This window comes from Nannospalax galili, unplaced genomic scaffold, assembly GCF_000622305.1.
Source record: "Nannospalax galili isolate Female #2095 unplaced genomic scaffold, S.galili_v1.0 scaffold512, whole genome shotgun sequence".
NCBI classification, from domain to species: domain Eukaryota; kingdom Metazoa; phylum Chordata; class Mammalia; order Rodentia; family Spalacidae; genus Nannospalax; species Nannospalax galili.
Genome location: NW_008331992.1, coordinates 476,474 through 500,388, shown reverse-complemented (window position 1 = coordinate 500,388; position 23,915 = coordinate 476,474). Strand labels below are relative to the sequence as shown.

The 23,915-nt window shown below is 42.5% G+C and overlaps 1 protein-coding gene across 4 annotated transcripts in view; it reads right to left on the bottom strand.

The window, feature by feature from the left end:
- Window positions 1–17,449, bottom strand: part of Senp6 (SUMO specific peptidase 6) — a 104,349-nt gene extending 86,900 nt beyond the window's left edge. For 2 of the 4 annotated variants that reach the window (XM_029560596.1, XM_029560597.1), the window contains exons 1-2: window positions 17,120–17,449; window positions 2,278–2,371 (exon numbers count right to left, since the gene is read on the bottom strand). In XM_029560596.1, the coding sequence (XP_029416456.1) occupies window positions 2,278–2,371; window positions 17,120–17,171 (146 nt within the window). In that variant the 5' untranslated portion in view covers window positions 17,172–17,449. The remainder of the gene's footprint in view (window positions 1–2,277; window positions 2,372–17,119) is intronic. The other 2 variants (XM_029560599.1, XM_029560600.1) reach the window with 2 other exon arrangements.
- Window positions 17,450–23,915: the final 6,466 nt, after the last annotated feature.

Sequence of the window (23,915 nt, the reverse complement as noted above, 5' to 3'; positions counted from 1 at the left end):
CTTCAATCTGGCTGTGTTCCAATTTACAAATTACAAACCTGGGTGCTGAGCAAAAAGTACCAGTTTGTTGTTCCCTACCATAATGAACATAATAGTTTAAACTATGGATCTTATATATGCTCACTATTTCCCCTTCTAACTTGAATTAACACTTAGGGAAGAACAGAAAAATATATAAAAGCAGTACCCCAGGGAAGAAAAATTAAGTGAAAAGAAAGTAATTCCAATAGTATTGGCACAATGAAAGTCATATTACTCTTGGAAACATCAATCTTTCACTGAGAATCATTGGCCTGAGATTCTAAAAGGTCAGATTAACGAACACTAACGGCTCATGGTACCCTCAATATGACCAAAATATTGAAGCCCCAAGGATCACAATAACCAAAGTGTTCAATCTATAAGTGATCATTCACAGGCCAGCACCTTAAAAGAGCATTTTAAAATGATAATGGTAGGGGCTTGGCAAGATGGCTAAGTAAAGAGCGCTTACTGCTCTTGCAGAGGACCTGGGTTCAGTTCCTAGCAATGACATGATGGCCTAAAATCACCTGTTAATTCCAGTTCCAGAGAATCCAATGCCCTCTTCTGGCCTCTGAGGGCTCCTGAATGCTGCACATATACTCATGCAGGCATAAGCATATATAAAATGTAAATAGTTAAATTAACTGTTGGTAATCTTTTGGAATAGAAAATCAAAAATGCCTTTCTAAAGACAATCCTGCTATATATGTAAAATTCTAGCTATATACTTTTGTATATACTGCTATTGCTATACTAAAATTCTTTTATGAACATTTTGTTAAAAATGCCTAAAAGGTAGCTTAATTTCTTATTTAAGTCTATCTTTTCAAAACTATGTAAATATCAAACATCTGAATTCATTTTTAGCTTAATTTCTTATTTAAGTCTATCTTTTCAAAACTATGTAAATACCAAACCTCTATCAGAAAAGAAATATAATCAGAGAAAAAAAAAGAAATGACCATAAAACACTGACTTCAATGAAATTAGAAATATATCAGTTCAAATAAAGGCACCTAAAATAGTGGACATGAAACACCTATAATACTCAGCTAATATATGTGAATGATTTCTTAAAGATTTAAACAAAAATGGGTGTGGTGAGGCAGACCTAGAATCCTAACACTTAGGCTGAGGCAGAAGGACTGTCACAGGCTTGAGGCCACTGAGCTGTACAGTGAATTCCAGGCCAGCATAGGCTACAAAGGGAGACCCTGTTTCAAAAAACTAAAAACTAAGCAATCAAGATTTCTTTTTTTTTTGGTCTCTTTTGAGACAGGGTCTCCCTGTAGCCCCAGCTGTCCTGGAACTCACTATGTAGACCAGGCTTGAAAAAGAAATTAAAGCTCTTGTAGAACTTTGTGTATTCACATGTCTCTGAACTTGTTTTGGCCAGTAGGAAACCACATTAATAAATCAAGAACTTATTGCCAGGCATGGTGGTGCATGCCTTTCATCCCAGTACTTGGGAGACAGAGCACTGTGAGTTCGAGGCTAGCCTGTGCTACATTGTGAGTTCCAGGCCACCTGGGGCTACAAGGGAGACCCTGGCTCAAAAAAACAATAATAATAATAATAAATCAAGAAGTTAAAAGCAGTATCAAATTTGCAACATAAAAATCACAACAAGCATTACTACTGAAACTGTTAGTAACAGCCATGGATGAGGCGCTGTGGTAGAACACTTTCCTGTATATTAGGTCCTAAATCTGATCTACAGCAACACTGAAACAAAACTACAGCAAAAACTCAACTATTATTTAAAATTCACATAGAAATTCATTCCAATAACACACTGCTTAATTTCTAGGCAGCACCTGTTCATATTACTTAGCCTGGCACTGCTTTACTGGTGGAACTATGAGGTGAAAGTGACAGTAACAGTTCCTAAGTTGGCAAGAGCGAGGATTACTCTTTCATACAAAATTCAGGGGTTACATAAATGATCGCTTTTCAAATTGTTTCCAGAAAAGAATTCCTGTTTTTAAAGAGAGGAGACAGAGGAGAAGGAGGATTGTTACTACCTTAGCTTGAAACTGTTTTCTAGTCAATTTTCAGTCATTAGCTAGCACGTATTACATACATATATTTATACATTTTTAAAGACTGAGAAATATAGCAGCAAAATTATTTACCAATAAAGTATTTATCTCTTAATATAAAATAATCATGTTTAAAAAAAACTTTCTACAAAATATAAACTGATTTTCTGATAAGTTTCACTTGTATAGTATTGGAGGAAAATAGCCTTACTCTTTATTTGTATCTCCTTCACTTTCTTCTTCATGATCAAAGCTCCAATTATTTTTAAAACCTCCATCTCTCTTAGACTCTGATCTAGCCAAAGCTGAAATAAAACAAACTGAAATGAGTATTCATTAATGTAACTATTGAATACAAAGGAAACTTGAGCATTTTCCCACACACTTTGATTATTCCACATTTCTAAAAAAAAAAAAAAGTCCATCTTTTAAAAACTATTTCTTGTAAGCATCTTATTTTCTCCAATGAGAAAAAAAAACACATATAAATCTGGTTTTCCAATTTGTGTGTGTGTGTGTGTGTGTGTGTGTGTGTGTGTGCATGCAAGCACTATAGACAGAAACTCTGATTACTAAGGTAGCATAAAATGGGGAGGGCATGTAAGTATGTGTGACATGTATAAAACCAACCCTACACTCAATCTTTCATAACTGGTTCCAGAAATTAGTCCATCTAATTTACACATTTTGAGAAATATACCCAGACCACTAGCCTTTCCTTTATATTGAATCACCTTTGCCTTCTAACAGAAGAAAGACAAAAGGTGTTCTGTACTGGCAAGATAAGTTAATTTGATAACCAGAAAACTAGATCAGAACACCAAAGATGCGTATTAGGAAATACAAATTGGGAACTTGGAAAAATAAATAAAGCTCAAAAGTTGGCATTTGTCTGAAAGCCATATGACAAAAGTCTAATGTCCTGGAGTCTGAGCTTTAAGACTAAGTTCAGGATACAAGAAGGATGAGAAGGCAGAAAAAAGGGGGAAAAAGAAAAGAAAAAAAAAAGATAACAAGGAAGAAACAAGTGTTTAAATAGGTAGTAGGGATAAGGGTGCTGTTATAGACGGGCGTGGTGGCTCACACCTTTGATCCCAGGCCTCTCTATCAGTTCAAGGCCAGCCTGTCTCTGATCTCTGTGAATTCAAGGCCAGCCTGATCTCCATAGTGAGTTCCAAGCCAGCTGGGGCTACAGGGAGACCCTGTCTCAAAAAGACCAAAGAAGGGGAGGGGGGCACAAAACTGTGGTATCTCACCCTTGAATCTGGAGTTACCAGCTGCGTCACTGAAGACAAAGTATATCCACCTGTGGGCTGGGGTGGGGGGGCAGCACAGTGGTAAAATGCCTGTCTAGCTTGCTGCAGACACTGGCTTCAATACCCAGCACCAAAAAAGGAAAGACTAAAGTGTCTCTATCTACTGGCTGTGTCCAAGCCACAGGCCGTGGTAAAAGATAGCTACGAAGGCAGCCCAACACAAAACTGTAAACTTACTTAAAACATCATGAGGGTGTTTTTTGTTTGTTTGGGGTTTTTGCAAATTTTTTTTTTTTGTCGGAATTTCATGGCTCTCAAACATAACCTTTATAGATAACAATATCAAATGGCTGGATTCCCTTCTAAATGTTTGTGTGCCTCCGAACTTCAGTTTTGTTTTTGTATTTTTTTTTTAAGTTGGAGGATAAATTTTATTAGAGTTTAAAGAAAAGCCCCCAGGGCAAGCAAGCTGTAAATACTGGCAGCTTCCCAGAGGAGAAAGGAGAAGGAAAGCAAAGAGCTACACTGTTGCCAGTGTGGAGGTGAGCACACTGAACCAGCTGTCACATGGTGGGGTGGGGGATCAGACAGAGTCAGGAAGCCCAAACTACCAGAAAAGGCTTAGTTAGGGTTTGGTCAGCACCAGAAGAAACAGGAAGAAAAAAGAGAAAAGTTACACCTATCTCAGAAAGGTGGGCAGATCCAATAGAAGCTCATGGAGGCTTGTAGGCTGCACTCCAAATTTCAGATTTTTAAATCCCATTGGGATTTAAGAAGTAAGAACTTTGTGAAGTACAGGGCAGAATCCTTAACAAAGGGATTCATCCTATAAAAGAGACCCATGGAGGTTGGTTTACTTTCTACCATGAGGGCATAGTCAGAAGGTACCACCTGTGAGAAAGCAAGCTGTTGTCAAATACTAATTCTGGATAGCTTGATTTTGATTTTCCTGCCTCACCTCTAACAATGAAGACTTTTATTTGTCTGAAAGCTACTTAAGAGCTGGGCATGGTGGTACACACCAGCAATCCCAACAAGGACAAGTTAAAAGGCCAGCCTGAGCTACAGAGTTTGAAGCCAAGTCTTAGCTACATAGTAAAGCCTTGTATTAAAAAGGAAATAATAATAGTAATAAGCATCAAAGACAAATTGCACAATCTGGTACTTTGTAACATCTTTTATCTATATCCGCTCTAATAAAACAGAAAAAAGGAATTTTCCTTAGAAAATTTTCAAATATATGCATATATTCCTTCCTATGAAAGAGAATTGGTTCAGGATGGGCTGGACTTACTTATCTCAATAAAATAAGAGGATTTAGAAAGAAGAAAAAACAAACTGACAGTGGGAAAAAAACCAACAAACACTGCCCAAGTGACAAAGGCTGGCATCAACAGTGATGTCTTCTCCACAGCACATAACTTTTAGTATAGTATGGTGGAAAAAGCACCTCAGTTTGCTGGTTTCTTCTCTAAAACTCTAATGCCAAGAAATCAGACAACAGTGCTAGAAAGACGGCTCAGTGGTTAACAGCACTGTCTGCTCTTACAGAGGACCAAGGTTTGGTTCCTAGGACCCATATGGCAGCTAACAACCACCTGTCACTCTAGTTTCAGGGGATCCAACACCCTCTTGGCCTCTGCAAGCACTACCCACACGTGGTACACAGACATACATGCAGGCAAAACATTCCTACTTATAATAAAATAAAATCTTAAAAAAAGAAAAGAAAATCAGACAAGCCTCTAAATGAGACAGTCTATAAATACCTACTTAGAACTCAAGAAAAGAAAAAAAAAAAGATTAATGGGCTGATGAGATGGCTCAGAGTAATAGTGCTGGCTATTCTCAGAGGACCCAGGTTTGGTTCCCACCACTGACACGGAAGCTAACTGGCTTCTGTTGTACCCCTACATACATGCAAGCAAAACACTCATAACACATAAAATAAAAACAAATTTAAAAAACAGAAGAAATGTAAAAGGATTAAGAAAGCATCAGAGAGCCAGGCATGGTGGCGCATGCCTGTAGTCCCAAGCACTTGGAAGGCAGAGGCCTCTGTGAGTACAAGGCCAGTCTGGTCTACATAGTGAGTTCTAGGCCAGCGGGGGCTACAGGAAAACCATATCTCAAAAAAAAAAAAAAAAAAATGAAAAAAGAAACCATCAAAGAGCAAAATAACTGGGCATGGTGGTGCAGGCTGAAGCAGAAAGAGGATCACTGGGAATCTGAGGCCATCCCAGGTCTACACATTGATTTCCAGGCTAGTCAGGGTGACATAGCTAGACCCTCGCTCTCAAAAACAACAGCAGCAACAGCCCCCACCCCCCAAAATGTGGAAACATGATAACCAAATTCAAAATCTTGGACTAAACTTTGCAACATATAAAGAATATTAGTGGTATAAATTAAATATTAAGTCCTAACTGAGGTAATCATAAGAATATTACATTTCTAAGTTTTGGCAAATGCACAATTTCTACATTAGGTTGCAACTACAGTGGAAACTAGAGGAAAGGAATTCATAAATCCCTAAACCATCTTTGAAACTCTATAAATATAAAAATATTCCAAAATAAGCCAGGCGTGGTGGCACATGCCTTTAATCCCAGCACTTGGGAGGCAGAAGCAGGTGGATCTCTGTGAGTTCAAGGCCAGCCTGGTCGACATATTGAGTTCCAGGACAGCTGGGGCTACAGGGAGGCCCTGTCTCAAAAAGACCAAAAAAAAAAAAAAAAAAAAAAAAAATCCAAAATAAAGTTTAAAAATGATCAATTTAAAATCTTTCAGAACTCAAATTACCTAACATTCATGCATGGATACAACTGGGGAGGTCTGTACAGTTTTTTGATTTTTTCTTTTTAAATTTATGTGTATGACTGTATTGCCTGCATATATGTAAGTTCACCCGTGTTGTGCAATGCCGCGGAGGTCTGACGAGGGTGTCAGATTCCCCTGGAACTGGAGTTAAGGATGGTTCGTAGCCACCATATAGGTGCTGGGAATTGAACCCACGTCCTCTGCAAGAACAGTCAGTGCTCTTAACCACTGAGCCATCTCTCCAGCCTCCTGTACAAACAGTTCTAACACACTGGATCATACACTTTCCTAAAAGAGAATCCACAAATAAATGGGGGGGGACCTCAAAGAAGTGATAAGTGCTGCTGTGCTGTGACTATGTAATGTCTGCCGAATGCACACGTGCTTGAACACTTTGGTGCCCAGGTGCTAGGGCTGTTTGGGAACACTGTTGGGGTTTTAGGAGGTGAAGCTTTGCTGGAGGGAAGTGGATCGCTGCGGGGAGGATCTTGAGGTTTAACAGTCCTGTCCCACTTCCTGCTCACTGTTTCCTGACTGTGGATGCTATGTAGTAACCAACTGCCTCAAGTTCCTGCTATCATGACTTCCCTGCTACAATGGTCTATACCTGTGAACTGTGCACCAAAATAAATTCATTCTTACTTAAGTTTCTTTTGTCAAAGAATTTTAACACTGCAGCAGGAAAAACAACTAATACAGAAAATTGGTACCCAGAAGTTGGACCACTGCTGTAATAAACCTGACCATGTGGGTCTTAGGCCTTTACAACTAGACTGCAGGAGGAATGTGGAAATTTGCAGCTCTTACAAAAACACTAGAGTATTGCAAGCAAAGCTTAATGGATCATTCTGTTGGAACCTTGGAGGAATGCTGAGAGGCTGGTAAAAGAGGATTGCTGCCAACCCTGGAAAACTGAGTTCCATCCCATTCCTAGAACCCCTATGGTGAAAAGAGAGAACTCACTCCTGAAGTTGTCCTCTGACTTTCACATGATACCATAACATGCATGCATCCACACAAGAGGCTCATATGAAAGGAAGAGGGGGGTAAGAGGGAGGGAGGGAAGGAAAATAATTCGTTTCCTTTTCGAGACAGGGCCTCATTATGCAGCCCTGGCTGGCCTAGAATTCACTACGTAGACCAGGCTTACCTAGGACTCAAGAGAAATCCACCTGCCTCTACCTCCTGAGTGCTGGGATTAAAGGCGTGCACCACCATACCCAACCTAGAAACTTTTCAAAAAGACCATAAAGTCATATTTCAAATAGAAAGTATTTTTCCTACTAATTTTTTAAACTACCAAGAATCAGATTTTACAACAGCGAAGCAAACATGCATTTATAAGCACACATTCACATATGCACACACATACATAAAAAGATATTTTTTATGTGTATGAGTGTTTTGCCTAGGTATATATATGTAAGTGCACGGATGTATGCAATGCCCACGGTGACTAGAAAAAGGTGTTGAGTCCCCTGGGACTGGCTGTTAGCTGCCACGTGGGTTCTGGGAACCAAACTCAGGTCCTCTGCAAAAGCAAGTGCTCTTAACCACTGGGTCATCTCTCCAGTCCTCCAAAATAAATATGTATTTTTTAAGTAAAATAATGGAAACTTTTTAAAATGGCCACTAAGAGGAAAGTTAACCTCTGCAACTTAGGAATGTAAAAACACTAATGGACTTTGCCGGGCGTGGTGGTGCACGCCTTTAATACCAGCACTCAGGAGACAGAGACAGGCAGATCTTCGTGAGTTCAAGGCCAGCCTGGTCTACATAGTGAGTTCCAGCTGGGGCTACAGGGAGACCCTGTCTCAAAAAGACCAAAAAAAAAAAAAAAAAAAAAAACCACTAATGGAAAATATAACAGAAGTAAAGGTAAAGGGTAGTTCGAGTCCCCAGCTACAGATAGAAACCACTCGAAGATGCCCATAAACTACATGAAGAGGGGCCCATCCAGCTCAACATCCAAATGAAACCAACGTAGAATCAGAACAGCCAGGCCATAGCAGAATCACCCCTACACTTATCCCATGAAACCCAAAAATCACCCAGCTGAGCCTTCATCAAATTCCAGAGCTGCATAAACATGTACCTTTTGGTAAAGAAAACAGAGCAAAACATTTCACTATTACATCAAGGTTATGTCTTTGAACAAATTCATGGGAATGACCTAAAATTAGACCTCTGTAGTCACAAAATACACAAGATTCTTTCCCTTATGACCCAGATACTGTTCACTTTTCAGTAGGTTGTATACTTCACTGCAATCAGTGGGTTCCTTTTGACTTTGACTTTTCAAGCTGGGCATACAGTGAGTTTAGTTCAAATCATCAGCCTTGCAGCATTTTAGTGCTGTTGGTGTGGCTACAAATTCTCGATTTTTCTGTAACCTAGAAGTAGTATGTCATTGTACCTTTTTCTAAAGTAAGCAGTGATTCTACCTTTACACAAAATACAAAATATCTAGAAAGACAATTATCTGAAGCTTATTCACACAAATTTATAAGACAGAAAATTAACAACTCAGAAATGACTGTATCTGACAAGTAGCCCCAAACAGTTCTGCCCAAAACAGCGAAAGGACTGGCGGTGTGGCAGGGGAGTATTTGGTGAGGGGCACCAATGAAATTTAAGAAGAGCTTTCACTCTGAAACACAATTCAATCAGTAGAAAATTGATCTTTTCATAATCAAATAACAACTTGAACAAGTGAAACCTGGGAATGGCGTAGGGGACTCGGGGACTCAAGAGCTGATACCTAACTTTGTGAATGAAATTCTAACACAGAGCCCCAGATTTCATTGCTACATTACAAAATGAAATCAGTCTTTCATTTGAAGATGGAGGGAACATTTCAAGCTCAAAGCCTTTAAAGCTAAGCTGCAAATGTGTTTGTAACAGGAGCCCAACTGAAAAAACAGGATTCATGCTGGGTAGAGCATGACTTTAATCCTAGCACTCAGAAGCAAAAGCAGGCAGATCTCTGAGAGCGAGATCCAGGCCAGACTGGTCTACACGTTAAATTCCAGGCCTATGGGAACTACAGAGAGACCCTGTCTTAAAAAAAAAAAAAGAAAAGAAAAGAAAAGAAAAGAAAAGAAAAAAATCTGGGGCTGGAGAGATGGCTCAGCAGTTAACGGCACTGGCTGCTCTTGCAGAGGGCCCTGGTTCAATTCCCAGCATCCATGTGGCAGTTGACAACTGTCTTTAACTCCAGTTCCAGGGGATCCCACACTGTCGTCTGGCTTCTTCAGGGCATCATACTCACATGATGCACGTATATACATGTAGGCAAACACTCATACATATAAAATAATAATAGACAAAAAATTAATACCATTGAGTAGTACAGCTGAGCATTAAAGTAATGAAAATGAAAAAATATTTTAAGAACTCCAGGATTCAATAACAAATAATAAAAGGAAAAGTTTTTAATGTATGTAAACCTTTCTTATTTATGTTCACCTAGTTTCAGAAATTCCTTAATTACCAATCAAAGAAAAGCTAATGACTGTTCATATTGTCTACTTTATCTTCCCACCCACCACACCTGGCCCCAGTGCTAGGGATGGAACATGCTACACACTTTCCATGCTACGGAAAAGACTATCGGAAAACACGTCATCACTGAGCTACAGTGTCCCTAGTCCCTGTTTTGTCTTCCTTTATAAACTGTTCTGAATTTATAAATGTGGATTTCATGAGATCTGTCATTTCCAAGTTCAGAAAAGCAGTAAACTTCTACTCATCTACCAATGTAAGTTCCAAGACCCCCTAGTGGACATGAGACATTGGACAGCACCAAGCCCTGTAACTTAATGCCTTTTTATCAGACACTGTGATTTTTTAACTTTCGCAGTTTGATATCAACAACAAATCTGTCTTCAAATTTTTGTTCCTTATGGAGAGTCATTCTTATTGCAGATCACAGCAACAGTATGACAACATGATTGTTTTTCTTTCTTAGTAACTAAAAAACTTACTTTTCCTCTAAAGCACTCAACCCAGTTTCTCTTGGGCACACTCATATCAACAGCATCACTACTTTTGTACTTTGAGATCATTACTAAGTAAAACTGAGCACAGAAAATGTTTTACCAGCCAAGCATGGTAAAGTATGCCTTTAATTACAGCATTTGGGAGACAGAGGTGATCTTTGGGAGTTCCAGGGCAGCTGGAGCAACAGGCAGACCCTGTCTCAAAAAAACAGAACCAAAAAAATGTGACATCACCACAGTCAATCTCATAACCAGGATAGCCACTAAGTAATTGATGTATAAACTGTATAAAAGATAGTCACAGCCTGGCACGGTGATGCATGCCTTTATTCTCAGCACTGTGGGGCAGAGGCAGGGAATCGCTGTGAGTCTGAGGCCACATAGTGGGCTCCAAACCAGTCAGGGCTACCTATATAGTGAAGACCCTGACAAGCAAGCACACTTGCATGCGGAGAGAGGGAGTAGGGGACAGAAAAGGAGACAGTGAGGTCACATCCCACGTTGGATGGAGAAGTATAGTATCAAGAGTTCACCTTGCTACCCAGAACGCAGGACAATTTAGAATTTGTGAATTGTTTACTGATGTCATTTTCCATTTGATATTTTCAGACTGTGGTTGACCGTGGGTAACTGAAACAGATGGAAGAGAAACCGTAGGTAAGAGGGGACCACTGTACTATGACTCGGTTAAAAACCAGGAAAAATTTTTATATAAGAAAGATAGCTGCATAGATTTTAAATGGCTAATCTTTACATTCTTGTCAATATATGGTGGAGTCCACTTGTTCTCTCCCTGATCTGGACTGGCTTTGTGACCAATTTCTACAGCTAAGCTTCTCCTTTGGCCCTCTAAAAGTGCCACTTCATCAATGAATGATTATCTCCCATAATCACCTATGGTTTTCCTTCTCATATAATGCCCCGCGCCTCCTTTTTGGAGAGCTGCAAGAAAAGAGGAAGAATGCAAAACCAAAGGAAAGAGGGAGCAAAGCCATGGCTGAAGAAGCTGTGGCGCAGTTAGGTCCAAAGCTGCACTTACACATAGGCAAAACACTCACACATAAAAAATTAAGTAAAAATTTAAAATTAAAAAGAAAAAGAGAAAGGGAAACTGACAGTTGGGCATGGTAGATCCCAGGAGGAGGATTGAAGCAAGTTCCAGGCCAGTCTGGCCTATATAAGGAGTTCCAGAAGAAAGGGGAGGTAGAAAAGTTATTTCAAGAAAAAAACCAGGGGTTTGGGAAAATGGGTGGGTAAAGTGCTTGCTGCAAAAGCTTGAGGACCAGAGTTCAGATCTCTAGCTCCCCCATGAAAAGCCAGATGCAGGCTGGGGGTGTGGCTCACCTGGTAGACTCCTTGCTTAGTTTCACCAAGCATGGTGGGTGCATATCAGTATCCTAGCACCAGAGGTGGAGGCAGGAGGATCAAAAGTTCAAGGTCAATTTGCACAGGGAGTTTGAGATCAGGCTGAAAAAAAAAAGTATTAAACATTCATCTACTGACTGGCCTACCTGATAGTTATAGAACATTAGCACTCAGCTGTAACAGAACACGCGTTTTCTTTTTGAAAAACATTTTATGTTTATTTATTTATTTGTATGTATATGAGTGTTTTGCCTGCATGTATGTAAGTGCACCCCTTTGGAAGCCAAAACAAGGCATCAGATCCCCTGGAGCTGGAGTTGACAGTTTCTAGCCACCATGTGTATACTAGAAACGGAATCTGGGTCCTCCACAAGAGATGCAAGTGCTTTTAACCACAGAGGCATCTTTCTACTTCCAGAAGGTGCAAGTGCATTTGAACATTCTCCAAGAATGTACTATATAGGCTACACAGTAAGTCTTAAATTTTTTTTTTTTTGGTCTTTTTGAAACAGAGTCTCCCTGTAGCCCCAGCTGTCCTGGAACTCACTATGTAGACCAGGCTGGCCTTGAACTCACAGAGATACGCCTGCCTCTGCCTCCCGAGTGCTGGGATTAAAGGTGTGCGCCACCACGCCCAGCTTAATAAATTTTTTAAAACAAATTACGTAGATGATCTTTTTTGATTACAAATAAATTAAATCAGAAACTAATACCAACAACAAGCTGGGTGCAACAGTGTATGCCTGTATCTCATGACTGGAGGAAAGAGACAAGAAAGTCCTAGAGGGGACTGCCTGGCCAGGTAGGCTAGCTGAATTCATAAATTCCAGGTTCAGTGAGAGATTCTGTATCAAAAAATAAAGTGCACAGCTGAGTATGGTGGCACATGCTTTCTCCCAGCACTTTGGAGATAGAAGCAAGCAGATCTCTATGAGTTCAAGGCCAGTCTGGTCTACATATCGTGTTCCAGGCCAGTCACGATTATACAGTGAGACCCTATCTCAAAAAAAGAAAAAGAGAAAAAAAAAGGTGGAGGGCTGGGGAGATGGCTCTGTGGGTGAAGCACACACCAACAGGAGAACCTGTTCTAAGCCCTAAAACCACCAAAAGCCAGGTGCTATAATGCCAGTGCTTCTCCAGTGAGATGGGAGCAGAGAAATGAGAATCCCAGGGAGCCTACAGGCTAACTAGCCTGGTTTATACAGTAGCAAACAAAGAGGAGACCTTGTCTCAAACATGCTAGAAGGCAAGGACTAACACCCAAGGTTGTCCTCTGACCACGTGAGCACTGTGCCAAGTGTATACCCCAAAATACACACAGGAACACACACACACACACACACACACACACACAAAGACTTAAACATGGGTGCTCAGGTGTGCACACATTCACACTATGCATACACACACAAAATGGGAGAAAATACTAGGGAAAGCTAGTCAAAGGGAAGAAAAAAGGCAGAGGAATAAAACTAGATGTGAGTACCTAAAAGAAAAAAATATGAGAAAAAGATTTGCTCAGAGTTCCCACAGGGGACAGTATCAAAAGAAAAGACAAGAAAACAAGCTAGCTACCATCACCGTTCTCAAATACAGCAATCATCTCCCAAGGGTTTCCTCTAGCAATCTTTCATCCCTGTAAAGTATTCCCACATGGGAGTCAAAGATCTTTCCTGAAGCATATCTGATGATGCCATCCTCAGCCTAATCTTCGACCATTCCTGTTGGCACTATACTGCCCTGATTACCTTCCCTCAAACACGCCACATTCCTTCTATTTTTACTGCCTCTACCTGGAAAACTGTTTCCCACCTCCCCTTTTCCTATTCATCCTTTAAACCACCTGATGGATCAAATTTTTATTATAAATAACTTTCACTTATTGTACATGATAGTTTTAATTTTACAGGCGTGATTATTTGATTATAGATTCTCTTTATTACATAGTACATGGAGAAAGCACCAATGTATCTCTGTATAATGCTTACACATAGCAGGTGCTTGTTTTTAACATATGCTGACTGAAGGAACAGAGAAACCTGCCCAAATTATTACAAGTGGAAAAGAGAAGAGACACCAGTATATGAGCAGATGTGAAAGAAACAGTCAAAGATGGGAAAGAAAAGTAAAAATTCAATATATTAGGACTTAACAAATACCATATAATTTTAGCGTAACAAACACACACACACACACTCACACACACACACACAGAGTAAAGATACAATAGATAGTAGCCACTAAGCATCCTCTTCCCTAGAGAAGTCATGAAAGAACATGGAATTAGAATTTCATTTAATAGTAAAACATATTTTAAAACAAAGATGTCAGACACTTCTCCTTCTCAGTACATTCAATCTCAATAAATGGCATTTGTTCACAGCACCTGACACCAAAACCTCCAAGAGTGGTCCTGGATTCCTCTCCTACTCTGATCTTACACAGACTATCAATAAACCTTGTAAACTATATACCAAACCATCTTCAATCTTTTCTTTTCCAACCTATACTGCCATCATCCTAATTAATCCAAGCCACTATCACGTCCACCTAAGACTACTACCATGTTTTTCTAATCTGTCTCCCTTTTATTCTTGTTCTTTATTACAGACAGGGAAGCCAACGTGACCTTTAAAAAAAAGACAAGGACTCACGTATCATGTATCTCATGTATCTAGGATCTTGAATTTGCATCCTTCTGCCTCCAGCTCCCTAGTGCTGCGACTACAGGTATTCATCACCATGCCTGATTTAGCCCATGCAGGGGATCAAGCTCAGGGCTTTGTAACACGGAGCCTCTCATACCACTCTCTCCTTTGCTTGCTATACTTTAACCAGTGGAACCATGTGTTGCCTCTGAACCATATTGTCCCCTTAGAAGTATCTCCTAATTAAGGTGTAAATTCAGTTACCTCGACAAGGATACCTTTCCTAACTCGAACACCATTAAATAACTGTTTCATCACTGCTCTTTATACTTCTTCCATAGCCTTTATCACTGTTATGGTCTAGTTTATTTCACTAACGGCAAGTATGCTCCAGGTATAAGGACTACAATAGAGGGGCTGGAATGATGGCTCAGTAGTTAAGAGCACTGGCTGCTCTTGCAGAGGACCTGGGTCAGTTCCCAGCACCCACATGGTGGCTAACAATCACCCATAACTCCAGTTCCAGGGGAATCTGACACCCTCTTCTGACCTCCGTGGTCACTGCACAACACAGGTGCAGTTGCATGCATGCAGGCAAACACTTATACACATAAAATAAAAATAATAAAGTTTTTTTTTTTTTAAAAAAAAAGAACTACAATAGTAAAGAAACAAGCTCAATGCTTTTGCAGAGCTCATATTTCAGCAGGGTGGAAAACAGAGGAATGATCACTTGGTAAGTTGATGATACAATGAAACAGAAGCAGTGATCCCATGTTTACAATCAAATGCATGAGCGCTCTTAGCAGGCTATCAGGTTTGAGGAGACCTCAAAGACAGCTGTATGAAAATTTAGAGTTAGACTGTTCTAAACGGATTTTTTAAACTTATTTATTGACAGTCTCTCCCACTAAAATAAAAATTCTATGAAGGTAGTGGCCTTGACTATTTTATGCACTGTTTTATTCCAGCCAAGCAGAGTAGGCTGCCATAAATGGTTGGTGAGTTAAGGAAAACCTACTTTGGTTTTTAGAAAACACTACTGGAGAAAATCAAAGTACAATATATAAATTTTTACATATCAAATCTTAAAAACCCTCACAGCTGTAATCCTAGCACTTGGGAGACTGAGGCAGGACTTCCAGAAGTCCAAGGCCAGCCCAGTCTATATAATGTGACTCTGTCTCCAAAACACCAAAATTAGTACTGGGAATGGTGGCACACCTTTAATCCCAGCACCTGGGAGGCAGAGGCAGGCAGACCTCAGACTTCTAGGCTAGCTAGGTCTATTTGGTGAGCTCCAGGCAAGCAAGGGCTGGGTATGAGACCCTGTCTCAAACAAAACAAAAGAAAACAAAACGAAAATTATTGAATGAGACAAGGTCAAACAAACTTGTCACACCTGTACATTCACTTAAGTGAGAAAACTAAAAGCAGTGGTTTGACATTCACATCAAGTCTGTTCAGGGTGGCTGTTTTATCATTCCTGCGTTCATCCAATCAGAATTTAAACTGAATGAAAAGCCTAGATAAGTCCAACATTTACAGCAGCTTAAAGGCATAAAGTGCCCAATGAATAAGAGCATCTAACTTCCAAACCAAAAAGTACCTGTAACACAAACAGCTCCTCTCTCAGCCTTCTGGCAGTTACTACTGTGGTCAAACTAGTACGGAAGGAGCATGAAATGAACTCAGAAGAACTATCTTTCTTTATCTTGTTAGGACTCTCACAGAAAACTCTCATCACTTTTATATTAAGTCTGGAGGCCTGTCCACTTCCCTATTCTCAAGTAGGAAGAATGAGGTTAACCCTCCTCCCCTCACCTAGTCTCCATTCACTGTGGAGCACCTACTCTGGTGTTTGTGGGGTAGTTAACGAAACATAACCACCCCTCAACACCCTCCATGAAACTTGTTAACGTGAAGGTTAAGTTTTACTTTTTAATTATATATATATATATTTTTTTTTTGGTCTTTTTGACACAGGGTCTCCCGAGTGATGGGATTAAGGGCGTGCACCATCACGCCCAGCTTTTAAATTATATTTTCTTAATTCAGTAATGTTTCTAAATTGTTTTTTTAAAGCATGGCTTGGACATACAGTACCTGAGAAAAAAACTTTAACCCATACTGAAGAGCAGACTCATTTTCCCAAACATATTAATAAACTCAATTACAGTAAAATTAAACAGAGTCCTATGAGCCCAAGTGCCTGGTCCACCACCGCAGTTCTCATAGCTGTGGAGCGGAGGTCCTCGGACACACCGGCAAAGCCCACCTCGCCGTCCCCCACCAGACCCAGCTCTGCCCGGCTTGGCCAGCAACTGTGGATACTAAACTTTCCCTCACCAGCGAGTGCAAGATGAAACACCCTAACTCTTTTAGCTGCCTCCAAACTGAGCCTCCCGGCGAGGCCCACTCTCTTCTTTCACAGAAATTGTTTTACAAAGTACGGTTTGACAGAACACACGGGTGAGGAGTCCGTGCCGGCCGGGCCCACAGTGCACGCCGAGGGCCCCGCCAGCCGGAGGGTGAGAAGGAAGGAAAAGCAGCTCTGCCCGCCGGCTCCCGGCCCGACCCGGCAATCCCCAGAGCTCGGCCATCGCCCCGACCCGGCAATCCGAAACTTCCCCTGAAGGCCCAGCAAGACCTGAATGCGGTCTGCGCTCACCCCTGGGCGGCCATCAAAAGCACAGAGGAAAAAGGCCCAAGCCTTGTGCCTGCCCCTCGCAGGCGCCCGCGGCCTCCACCGGCCGCGCATCTACCTGCCGCCTCCCGCCAGACGGCCGAGCCCTCGCCGCGGCCCCCGAATGCCTCATACCCGCAGCGCGGTCCCGACCGCCACGTCTCACCGTAGCCTTGCGCCCCAAGCCCACCCCGGCCCGGGGCGGAGTACCACGGCTCCCGGGACTCCGCTTTCGCCAGAGTCCCCAACCCGCCCCTGAGAGCAGACACAGACGTACCTTCCAGAAAAGTAATCTCCCCGGCGCTGCCGCCGCTCTTGCCCGCCGCCATCTTCCTCCTCCCACGCCGCCTCCTCACTCCATGGCCCGCACCGCCGCGGTGCTCGCGGGGATCCCGGGTCGCGCCGCGGGAGAGAAGCAGCCGCAGGGTGGCGGGCCTCAGGCTCCGCGGGTCGCGGGCGGCGCTCCCCGCCGGCCGGGTCCACACAAAGCAGGTTGGCGCGCCGGTCGTGGGCCAGCGGGCGGCGGCGAGGCCCCGCGGCCTGGGCGCCTCTTCAGATCTCTCTGGCAGCGCGAGCGGCGGCAACGGCAGCCAGGCCCACAGCCTGGGCTTTTCACTCAGGCGCCTCGAGGAAAACGCGAGCGGCGGCGGTGACTAGGCCCACGGCCTGGGCTTCTAAGATGACTCCCGGGAAACGCGAGCGGCGGCGGCGGAGCTTCCCGGGCCGGGTTCCCCACAGCCCACGACTCCCCATCCACCGCCCACGGCGGTCGCCGAGAAGCTTCGGTCCGCCTCGGGCCCCGGGGAGGGAGAGCGAACCGAGCGCGCACACGCCTCCTGCGTCCCAGGCCGTAAAATGGCCGCACCGTTGCGCCTCGGCGAGGGCTCCGCGACCGTCAGGCGTCCGCGACCCCTCGCCGCTTGTGCAGTCGCCGCCGCGGCGGCCGGCCGCCGACCACCCACTTCGCCCTGGCGTCAGCGCTTCAGCCGAGGCCTCGGCCACTGTCCATGTGGACGGGGATGGGTCTCAGCCACCGCCTCGCGTCGGTCGCCACAGCAGCCCCACTGCCGCCCCTCCCCCACCCCGCCCCGCCGCCGCCCTCGGGGGCCCGGGCTCCGCCGGCGCCCCCCGAACCCGGGCTTGGGGCTGCGGGCGCGGCCGGGCCAGCGTGGCGCCTGCTTGGCCTAGGCAGGGTACCCAGAGTCCCTTCCTCCCCAGGCCCCATGGCAGACCTGGCCTGGGAGGCTAGCCAGCGCCGGCGAGGTGTTCTAGTCGGTGCTGGGGCACCGCGGTTGCTGAGGAGAGGGTACAAATTCTGGTCTTTGAGGAGGCCTGGGAGTTTAAAACAAGCCATGGGGAGAAAAAAGGTAGCGAGTCAGTCAGGACTTGTTTAGGAGAGTTTGTGTCCACATCTTTAAGGCTTTCAAAACACTATGAGAGTGACCCAGCACACTTTGGATGGAAGTGTTAAAGAGACCTTTGTCATTTACGTGCCTGAGACTTGGAAAACCAGAATCTGAGTCAGACCTTGCCCTTTCAGACAATATAATATAATCCAAGTTGCTCTTCTTTTTCTTTCTGAGAAAAACACGTTTTCATTCACGGAAACTGGGAAAATACAGAGAATGAAAGAAGTTACCTGAAATCCTGCTCCCTTAAGTGTGTAGTCTGCTAATAAGTATTTTTCTTTTTTTTTCTTTTGTTTTGTTTCTTCCGTGTTATTTTCGAGACAAGCAGTATCCGTGACTGGCCTTGAATTGCTTTATAGCTGACCATGACCTTGAATTCCTGATCCTCCAACCTCCACCTTTCAAGTGATGGAATTACCACACTCTATCCAGCATTTTCTTAAATCCTTCAATATCCATTTTTTTTAAAAAACGAAAACCTATGGTGGCTCTTGTCCTTAATCCCAGGCAGGTGGATCTCTTGAGTTCAAGGCCAGCTAGGGCTACAGGGAGACCATGTCTCAAAAAGACAAAAAAAAAAAAAAAAAAAAAAAAAAAAAAAAAGACTCGAAAACACTTAAATACAATCTTTGAGCAATCTTTTATACTTGGAAGACTGAGTCAGGAAGATTGCCTTGAATTTGAGGCTAGCTTTGTCTATAAAAAACAAAACTAAAAGAAAAACAAAAAACAAAACAGAAAATGACAACTTAATACCTGCTATAGCAAAATTTAGTGAAAGTCATGTAATGAAGGCACAGTGTGGTGGCCCATGCTCTTAACCCCAGTTCTCTGGAGGCAGGGGCAGGCAGATGTCAAAGCTGGAGGCCAGCCTGGTCTACCTACACAGTGAAACCTTGTCTCAAAACAGCAACAGGGACTAGAGAGATACTTCAGTGGCTAAGAGCACTGACTCCTCTTGCAGAAGACTGAGGCTTGATTCCCAGCACCCACAGGGTGGCTAACAACTGTCCATAACTCCAGTTCCAGGGGATCCAACGCCCTCTTCTGTCCTCTGGCACTGTGTGCACACATTCACAGGCATAACACTCATACACATTTAAATAAATAAATAAAATTTTAAAAAACAGGGAATCTGACACTCTCTTCTGTCCTCCGCAGGCACTGTATGACACCAGCATACACACACCCACACACACGAAGTATGACACATAAAAATAAATAATAAAAATTAACAAAAAGTAATAAATGTGTTTTGTTATTTTAATTTGCATTTCTGTTGCCTGAAGAAATGCATGATCCTGGGATGGTCGGTGAATGGCATAGTCTGTGCCTAGGACAGTATGCTACTGAAGCATGTAGATCTATAGGTAGATGTGTGGTGACTGGTCTTCTGTATGAATATAAAGAAAGTATGCCTCATTTAAAAAATATACCCATGCTGGCTTTGTGGAGGAAGGTGCCAGGATTCAAGAAATGCAGGTGGCCTCGGCAATGGCAAAGGTGAAGAAACGGATGCTCCTCTAGTGTGTGTAGAGAAAGAAAAACTTAACACCTTGATTTTAGCCCAGTGTGACAGATGTTGGAATTCTGATCTTACAGAAGTGTACAACAATAAATTTGTGGTAAGCTGGCAAACTAGTGGTGTAGTAATTGGTAACAACCATAGAAAACTAATACAGACAGAATGGGAAACTAGGAGTTGTCCTTTTTTAAAAAAAAATTTATTGAATCTTTGTGTATTTCATACAGAACATCTTAATCATCTTTATACCCCCATCCCCAATGGTCCCCTCCCATAGCCCCCCGCTTGTATTCATACATTCTGTTATTTGGGTTAAAGCCTATCATGTCAAGTTAGTGTGCCCAGATGTCCCTCAGTGTAAGTTTGTACACCGAGGTCTAGTCAGCCTATCTAGAGTCCCTCCCTTTAAGAAGATCCGCTCATCCTCACCCAGCAGTAATCAGCTGCCAATAATTTTTGACTAAAATTGGGGCCTGCTATCCATTTCCACAGTTCTGTGTTGTGTTTTTGTCTGTTTAAGTTTGCATGGGTCTTGTGCATGCTGACACCATTGCTGTAGGTTCATATGAGCAAGGTCCCAGGAGCCTGTAGGACTCTGTTTCCATATGGTCATGCTCCTCCTCCCTGGCTCTTACAGTGTTTCCATCCCATCTTCCACAATGGTCCCTAAGCCCTGAGTGGGTGGATTTTAATATGAGTCCTGTACACAGACTCAAACTCTGTAGACTCTTACTCTCTATGTTTTGGCCATTTGTGACTTTTTGTTTTCCTGGCCCTCTTCTTTTAAAAAAAAATGTTATATGTATGATTGCATTGCCTGCATGTATTGTATTGTATTGCTTACTGTATTGTCATGAAGTTCCTTAGGAGGTAGGAAGAGGGCACAGAGTCCCCTGGAATTGGAGTTATGTCAGATGATTGTTGACAGCCATGGGTGCTAGGAATCAAGTCCTTTGCAAGAACAGCCCTTCAATATATATTTTTCAACACCCAGCCTTTCAATATATATTCTTATTGAATTTTTTGTGCATTTCATAAAATACATCTTACTCATATTTAGGTCCCCCCTCCCCTCTGTGCACCTTCCCCATGGCCCAACCACTGGATTTCGTGCATTCTGTCATATATGTTCAGGCCTAGTGAGTCAAGTTTGTGTACCCGGATGTTCCTTGGTATAAGTTCATCCACTGGAGCCTGTTCAGCCTATCTAACATCGTTCCCTTAAAGACAAATAACTCTCCCTCAGCCAACAGTGATCCGCTGTCAGTAGTTCCTTGGCTAAGTTTGGGGACTTCTGCCCATTTCCCCAGTTCTGCGCTGGGTTTTTGCCTGACTTTGCATGGGTCTTGTGCATGCTGTCACCATTGCTGTAAGTTCATATGTGCAAGTGCACAGAAGCCTGGACGACCATTTCCTTCTGATCATGTACCACCCCTGGCTCTTAAAATCTTTTTGCCCCCTCTTCTGCAATGGTCCCTGACCCTTGAGTGGGTGAGGTTTAATATAAGTGTCCTATCCAGTGACACACACTGTGCAGTCTCTTACTCTCTACACTTTGGCTAGTTGTGGCCTTTCGTGTTAATTACCCTCTGCTGAATGAAGAAACTTCACTGGTCAGAGTTGAGAGATGTATTAGTATTCTCCTTATCCCCTTGTTTCACTATGTTCCATGAGCCTTAGATATACAAGTTCCATTGTAGATATGTCACTACGGGCAGGACATCTCACAGACACTTATTCTCTGTGTTTGACCAGTTGCAGAACTCTGTAATAATCTCTGTCTGTTGCAAAAAGAAACTTCTTTGATGAGTGGTGGTGAATGGTATACTTGTCTTTAAATATAAGGATCCATATTTAGCATATAGTAAGTAATTACCTTTGTCTGGGACTGTAACAGACATAGAGTTTGCTCTAGGATCTGTGTGACCTCTCCAGCCACGTGTATTTGTGTATGTTTACAGTGCCATACATAGATCCCTCCCACCGAGTGGGCTTTAAGTCCAGTTAGAGAGCTGTTGATTGCCCCCTAGATAAAAGTGCCGGTACTGAAATATAGTTTGCTGTGCCGGTCATTGTTGTGATTATTAGGTTTTAATGCTGGGGTAGGACCATTGGTTGATTTTCTTCCTTAGCACCTTGCATAGTGTCCTCCAAAACTACGAGAGCTAATCTTCAGGAAGGGGCTTCCAGGCGATTTCTGCTCCATTGCTCTAAGTCCTATATCCAAAGTATGTCCTGTCTTCGTGAATAGGGTCTTACCTTTAAGTTTTTGGAGGAAATCAAGGGCCATGGCAATAGTCTGTGTTGTTTTGAGAGTCTTTTGGACTATGCCAACCAACAACTCGAAGGGAGGTTTCTCCTGTCTGGCACCATGCACCTTGCTATGTAGCCTTCGGGTACACATGCACTCATGAACACATACTGTATGTGTGTTTTTCAGCAGGCTTTTGAACTAATAATTTCCCTCTGGTTTTTCACACCACGTAAGTGTTATTTATCTCTCCTCTCTCTCTCTTTCTAACCTGCCCTCTTCCCTCCTCAGTTAAAGTACCCTCATTTTCCCTTGATAATACTGCTAACCCCTTCTTTGAGCTCATTCTTCCCCTTTACCCCCATGATTCTTTGTATAACCCTTTCTCCTCCCTTCCCAGTTAAATACCCCCATTTGCCCCATTTCGCCCTTGGTAATACATGCCTCCTATTATCCTCCTCTCTCCAGCTCCTTTCTGGGCCTGTGAAATTTCATATTTAGAAGATATTTCTGAGCCAGGTGTGGTGGCACACTCCTTAATTCTAGCACTTGGGAGGCAGAGGCAGGCAGATCTTTGTGAGTTCAAGGCCAGCCTGCTCCACATAGTAACTTCCAGGCCAGCAGGGACTGCAAGGAAACCCTGTCTTAAAAAGACCCGAAAAAAAAAAAAAATCTGAAAATGTATATTTAGTATATTTACTATATTTTGTAAAAGTAGTCAATTAACAGTGATTGTCCTCCTTTTTTTTTTTCTGAGACAGGGTCTCCCTATGCAGCTGAAGCCCCTGCTTGGTCTCCTCAGTGTTGGGATTATGGAAGGGTGTGTTCCTCTACATCTGCGTTAGCCTCTCCCAATACACTTTTTTTTTTGTTTATTTTTTGAGACAGGTTCTCTCCCCCCCCCCCCCCCCCCCATACCTGGAACTGCTTTGTTGACTAGGCTGGCCTCAATCTCACAGAGATTCACCTGTTTCTGAGTGTTGAAATTAAAGGCCTGTGCACCAGGCCCTGCCCACATTAACCCTTGTATATACAGACACTTTTGAAGTTCAGGGACATTACTAATTACTAATTGCAAAAGCAGTTATCTTAGTTATGCATTTCACTTTTTATTAGTGTCTACCATGGATTAGCAAAATGGCGCAATGGGTAAAATTGTTTGCTGGGCAAGCCTGAGTTCAATCCCTAATCTTCCTAAAACAAGGATCTCTAGACAGACTGACTAGATTTAGTGGATGGACAAGCATTGGGGAATGGCTGGGGGCGCTGACAACACAGTGAACAGTAACAGGGATGACAGGGCTTCAGTGGGGGGTGGGGAGGCTATGGGAGGGCGCCATTTGGGAAATGGGTATACAGATGAATAAGATTGTTTGGGATGTTCTGTATGAAATACAAAGAAATCAACAAATAAAAAATGAGTATTTGAGGAGGAAGCATAAAAATTTACTTCATGTTAATTAGTAGAGGTGATAAACATTACTATTGAAATCTACCTGATGACTTTATACCCATACTCAGGTGCCAAGGATCTGAGTGTAACTGACTGTGACTAGTAATAATCAGATACATAGCGATTAGATGCATGTGCAAACATCTAAATGTTAGTAGAATTAAAAATTAGTCTTTCTGTAGGAAACAGTATATTTTTAACTGGAGATCTTTTTTAAAGGTTAAAAACTCAATTTTATGTCTTACAGGGTTTATACTCAGTTCAATATTGTATTAGTTCAACTGTGAACCTAAAAATTTACAACTATTTTTGAAAGAGATATATCTTTGCTCTGGAGATTATTATTGAACATGTTAAAGCTGTAAAGGAATGCTTCTTCTAATCATGTGGTTATTAAATAAATTTTTTAAAAATCAAAAAAGAAAAAAGAAAAGA